Source organism: Oncorhynchus nerka, linkage group LG24 (genome assembly GCF_034236695.1).
Source record: "Oncorhynchus nerka isolate Pitt River linkage group LG24, Oner_Uvic_2.0, whole genome shotgun sequence".
Taxonomy (NCBI): domain Eukaryota; kingdom Metazoa; phylum Chordata; class Actinopteri; order Salmoniformes; family Salmonidae; genus Oncorhynchus; species Oncorhynchus nerka.
The window spans coordinates 618-6,942 of NC_088419.1; the positions used below are offsets into that span (position 1 = coordinate 618).

Sequence of the window (6,325 nt, forward strand, 5' to 3'; positions counted from 1 at the left end):
GTTACAGCCTGTTATAGCCTGTTATAGAATGTTACAGTCTGTATAGCCTGGCATCGTCTGTTAAAGCCTGTTACAGCCTGTTACAGCCTGTTATAGCCTGTTATAGCCTGTTATAGCCTGTTATAGCCTGTTATAGCCTGTTACAGCCTGTTATAGCCTGTTATAGCCTGTTATAGGGTGTTACAGTCTGTTATAGCCTGTTATAGCCTGTTACAGCCTGTTATAGCCTGTTATAGCCTGTTACAGCCTGTTACAGTCTGTTATAGCCTGTTATAGCCTGTTACAGTCTGTTATAGCCTGTTATAGCCTGTTACAGTCTGTTATAGCCTGTTACAGTCTGTTATAGCCTGTTATAGCCTGTTACAGCCTGTTACAGTCTGTTACAGTCTGTTATAGCCTGTTATAGCCTGTTATAGCCTGTTACAGTCTGTTATAGCCTGTTATAGCCTGTTACAGTCTGTTATAGCCTGTTAGTCTGTTACAGTCTGTTATAGCCTGTTACAGCCTGTTATAGCCTGTTACAGTCTGTTATAGCCTGTTACAGTCTGTTATAGCCTGTTATAGCCTGTTACAGCCTGTTACAGCCTGTTACAGTCTGTTATAGCCTGTTATAGCCTGTTATAGCCTGTTATAGCCTGTTACAGTCTGTTATAGCCTGTTATAGCCTGTTACAGTCTGTTATAGCCTGTTACAGTCTGTTATAGCCTGTTATAGCCTGTTACAGTATGTTATAGCCTGTTACAGTCTGTTATAGCCTGTTATAGCCTGTTACAGTCTGTTATAGCCTGTTACAGCCTGTTATAGCCTGTTACAGTCTGTTATAGCCTGTTATAGCCTGTTACAGTCTGTTATAGCCTGTTACAGTCTAAATCCTGTTACAGCCTGTTACAGTCTGTTATAGCCTGTTATAGCCTGTTATAGCCTGTTACAGTCTGTTATAGCCTGTTACAGTCTAAATCCTGTTACAGCCTGTTATAGCCTGTTATAGCCTGTTATAGCCTGTTACAGTCTGTTATAGCCTGTTACAGTCTGTTATAGCCTGTTACAGTCTAAAGCCTGTTACAGTCTGTTATAGCCTGTTACAGTCTGTTATAGCCTGTTACAGTCTAAAGCCTGTTACAGCCTGTTACAGTCTGTTATAGCCTGTTATAGCCTGTTACAGTCTGTTATAGCCTGTTACAGTCTAAATCCTGTTATAGCCTGTTACAGTCTGTTATAGCCTGTTACAGTCTGTTATAGCCTGTTATAGTCTGTTATAGCCTGTTACAGCCTGTTATAGCCTGTTACAGTCTAAATCCTGTTACAGCCTGTTTTTCTTTGCCATTCTCGGTGCTGGAGGGACATAGATCCCTGAAATCCTAAGATCAGAGAAAACCTGCAGCTCTTCTGGATCCCTGCTTTTTAATAAATCTGGCAGCTGATTTCATAGCTGAACCACTTACATATCTGTTCAATCTAACCCTGGAATGTAATGAAATAATAATGAAAATACCACTTTTAAAGGGTGGAGAGCCAACCCTATTGAGTAATTATAGGCCAATCTCAAAGCTGTCACCACTGGCGAAAATACGTGAAACCCTTGTTAGTGAACAGCTAAAAGAGTTTTTATATACTAACTCTATTTTATCAATGTACCAATCGGGCTTCAGGAAGAAGCATAGCACAATTACAGCAGCCATGAATGTTTTAAATGATATCACTGAAGCCATTGACAAAAAACAGCACTGTGTCTCACTTTTTATTGATCTCTCTAAGGCTTTTGATACAGTTGATCATGCTATACTAAGGCAGAGATTGTCGAGTGTAGGTCTTTCGGAGCATGCAGTTGCATGGTTTTCTAACTATCTGTCTGATAGGTCTCAGTGCACTCAATTTGATGGGCTCATGTCTGTTAAATTGTCTGTCTGTTATGGTGTGCCCCAGGGCTCTGTACTGGGTCCCATCTTATTCACTATTTATATAAATAATTTAGACAAAAATGTGCAAAATGCGTAACTTCACTTTTATGCTGATGATACTGTTATTTATTGTTGTGCCTCATCTCTCACAAAAGCTTTCCAGAACTTGCTGCTTTTTATACTGTTCAACATACCTTGTGTCAATTGAAGCTTATCCTCAATACTGACAAAACTAAACTACAGGTGTTTTCTAAAGCAAGAAATAGACCTCTGAACCTTTCACCTATTACTACCTGTCAGGGCAAGGAGATTGAGACTGTAACCTCATATAAATATTTTGGAATTTTAAATGATGATGATGGCCTCTTTAAAATTGCATTTTCAACAATTTACAAAAGAATTGAAGCTGAAGTTGTGATTATATTTGAGGAATAAGGCTCGCTTTTCTATTGAAGCCAGAAGGAGGCTAGTATCAGCTACATTTCTGCCTATACTAGACTGTAACAATGCACACTGAGAGTCGGAAAGCAAGTTCAGGGAGTGAATACATTTAATTAATTAATTAACAAAACAAGAAACACAAACAGCGCACTGACATGAGACAGCAACAATGAGGAAGAAACCGAAGGGAGAGACACATAAAGGGCAGGTAATCAAGGAGGTGATGGAGTCCAGGTGAGTGTCATTATGCGCGTAACGCTGGTGACAGGTGTGCGCCCTAACGAGCAGCCTGGTGACCTAGAGGCCGGAGAGGGAGCACACGTGACAAGACAATGGGGATATTTTCAATATAAATGTTTGAGATCAATTGACATCCTTTACCATGGAGCATTGAGATTTATTTTAAACTGCAAAACCCTTACACACCACTGCACTTTGTATACCAGGGTTGGCTGGCCTTCTCTAGTCACTCGTAGGCTCAGGCACTGGTATACTTTTATTTACAAAGCCATTTGGGGTTTACTACCATTTTATTTGGCCATTTTTACCGTTCAGAAATGTGGTGGGTACTCTCTTCGTTCTCAGGACTTTATCCTGCTAACTGTTACAAATGTCTGAACTGAATTTGGTTAAAGGGCTTTTATGTACTCTACCATTCAAAAGTTTGGGGTCACTTCGAAATGTCCTTGTTTTTGTCGATTAAAATGACATCAAATTTATCAGAAATACAGTGTAGACATTGTTAATGTTGTAAATGACTATTGTAGCTGGAAACGGCAGATTTTTTATGGATTATCTACATAGGCGTACAGAGGCCCATTATCAGCAACCATCACTCCTGTGTTCCAATGGCAAGTTGTGTTAGCTAATCCAAGTTTATCATTTTAAAAGGCTAATTGATCATTAGAAAACCCTTTTACAATTATGTTAGCACAGCTGAAAACTGTTTCTGATTAAAAAAGCAATAAAACTGGCCTTCATTAAACTAGTTGAGTATCTGGAGCATCAGCGTCTGTGGGTTCGATTACAGGCTCAAATTGGCCAGCAACAAAGAACTTTTCTAAAACACATCAATCTATCCTTGTTCTAAGAAATAAATGCGAGAAATTGCCAAGAAACTGAAGATTTCATACAACGCTGTGTACTACTCCCGTCACAGAACAGCGCAAACAGGCTCTGACCAGAATAGAAAGAGGAGTGGGAGGCCCCGGTGCACAACTGAGCAAGAGGACAAGTACATTAGAGTGTCTAGTTTGAGAAACAGACACCTCACAAGTTCTCAACTGGCAGCTTCATTAAATAGTACCCACAAAACACCAGTCTCAACATCAACAGCAAAGAGGTGACTCCGGAGTTCCTCTGTCCAGTGTCTGTGTTCTTTTGCCCATCTTAATCTTTAATTTTTATTGGCCAGTCTGAGATATGGCTTTTTCTTTGCAACTCAACACACACAGCCACACACACACAGCTGATTGTGTAGAGCATGATTGCAGTAGAGCATGCTGAGAGATGAGTCTATTACTCTCACATCCCCTCTCCTTTCTTTCTTTCTCCTCTCTCTCTCTCTCTCTCTCTCTCTCTGTCTCTCCCTCTCTGTCTCTCTCTCTCTCTCTCTCTGTCTGTCTCTCTCTCTCTCTCTCTCTGTATCTCTCTCTCTCTCTCTGTTTACATTTACAAAGCAAGGGAAATAATAAACAAAAGTGAAATAGACAATCACATACTAAAGGGTTGGTTGGGGCTGAGGGAAGGGGGTAATGTTTCGGTTCTGCGATATGATAGGCTAAAATCCAGCTGGTAGGAAGGAAGCATCATCCCCCACAGGAAACAGCAGGAAGGGAGGAGGGTGGGGGGTAGAGGATGAGGGGAGGAGGGGGAGAGAGGAAGGGGAGAGAGTAGGGGGGAGACGAGCAGGGCAGGAGGGGAGGAGGGAGGGATAAATACTCCTAAAGATTCCTCTCTATATATGTGTGTGTGTATGTACCTTGTATTTGGCAGTCAACTGCTCGGTGGTGTCCCACTCCTTCCTCAGATCTCCCATCATTATCTCCTTCTCTCCCAGAAGCCTCTGCTTCTCCACAGCCAATAGTGATCCATCTTCTCTGATGGCCTTATTCTCCTCCTCCAGCCTCTCCTTCTGCAGCTTCCTCTCCTTCTCCACCTCCTCTTCTCCCTCCTCATCCCCTTCTCCGTCCCAGCCCTCCTCCAGCCTCTCCTTCTGCAGCTTCCTCTCCTTCTCCTTCTCCACCTCCTCTTCTCCCTCCTCCCCTTCCTCCTTCCTGTGTTTGCCCCTCCCTTCCCTGTGGCTGAGCTGTGCGCGGAGCCGTGCGATCTCCTTCTGGAACTCTCTGAGCAGGGCGTCTTTAGGGTCTTCGTTAACTCTTGGCTGGTTCTTGATGTTCTTAGCTCTGTTAGCATAGCGGAGAGTGGTGAGGGTCTCCTCGTAGTGTTGGGGGGCGGGGCCTAGTGTAGCCACCATCACCGTCTTGGCGTTCCCTCCCAGAGAGTCCTGTAATAACCGGGTCAGTTTAGAGTCCCGATAGGGAACATGGCCGCTACGCCCGTCTGCCAGGGCTGAGATCACGTTGCCTAGCGCTGACAGAGACAGGTTGATCTTAGCGGCTTCCTTCAGGCGTTCTCCGTGGACGCCCGTCTTTGCCTGCTGCTCGCTGCCCGCCAGGTCAACCAGGTTGAGCCGGCCAACCCTGATGTGCTGCCGTCCATCCGGCCCCGTCTGGGAACACTCCACCGTGATGAGGAACAGGGTGTGGGAACGGGAAGAGTGTTCGTTCATGTCTGTCGCTCCCACCGAGCGCACCTGGTTCCCTAAGTTCATCAGCTCCTCTATCTCTTTCACGCTCTTACACACGCACGACGTCAGGTCACGCACATACACCCCGCTCTCCGGACTCTCTCTCAGCTCCAGGGTGTGGGGGGACTGGGTGTGCACGTTGGGGACATGAGGGGCGTGCACGTTAGGATCCAGTAGATCCCTGATCTCCTCTTGGTAGATCTCCAGGTAAGAGGCTCTGACCAGGTACTGGCGGTCGGCGGCGGAGCGGGAGATCTGGGTGAAGACGTGTTCGTTGGGGATGACGCCCCGCCTCTCTGGCTCTAGCCACGCGCCCTGCATGGTGTAGGTCTTTCCGGTGCCCGTCTGGCCGTAGGCAAAGATGGTTCCATTAAACCCGTCCAGGACAGAGTGGATCAGCGGGCGTACCGTCTCATCGTACAGGTCACGTTGTCTAGACGATGCGTCATACACAGAGTCGAACGTAAACGTCTTCTGCGGCTCGCCGGGCAGAGCGCGAGGGTTCCGTAAGACCACCTGACCCCGATGTACATCCATCTCTACGATCCCGCCCCTTCCTCCTGGTGTCCCGGCAACACCAGCTGCCTCTTTCCGGTTTAACGGTCGACAGCGAACCACAACCTTCAGTCTCACTACTCTTTACCTTAGACATCTGAAGTGGCTATCAGGTAACTATTATTAGAGATTTATAGAAATTAACATTTGTTATTATCAGTTGATGTCTTTCTCCTTACTGGACACTGTTCTTGCAAGTATTTACCAGGTAATGATCCAACTGGGAAATTGTACCTTGGTATATCTCTTGGTGGCCTAGTACTGAATTTAACACAATGGTGCTAAAGAAACGTATTCATAGGCCTACCATGTTATTATCAGGTCATTATTAATGAATTTACTAGGTCTTTGTGTAGTCAAACAGTAAAATATAGAGCAGGTAACAGAGTAATACATGAGTCCTATCTGACTGGATGATAACAGCGTTACACTGAACACCAGGCCTCTAGTCCTTCCATGCTATTGACAAATTAGCTTGTTAACAAATAACATTAAATTAGCCTATTTACCAATAATAATAATCATCATAATCGGTTTTTGGTCCCACAGTTAAAATATTAGTGCATGTATTGGTCTGTCGAATATCATTCTGTCTCTATCTATTTTCATCTACAATCTCTCT

General features: G+C 44.5%; 1 protein-coding gene across 1 annotated transcript; it reads right to left on the reverse strand.

The window, feature by feature from the left end:
* Positions 1 to 4,320: 4,320 nt before the first annotated feature.
* On the reverse strand, positions 4,321 to 5,800 carry LOC115121179 (kinesin-like protein KIF3B; the record flags this gene model as incomplete). Its single annotated transcript, XM_065009415.1, is given in 3 exon segments — positions 4,321 to 5,274; positions 5,311 to 5,773; positions 5,775 to 5,800. Coding segments are annotated over 3 exon segments (1,443 nt in total), but the record flags the coding sequence as incomplete, so codon positions are not given.
* Between the last annotated feature and the right edge of the window lie 525 nt (positions 5,801 to 6,325).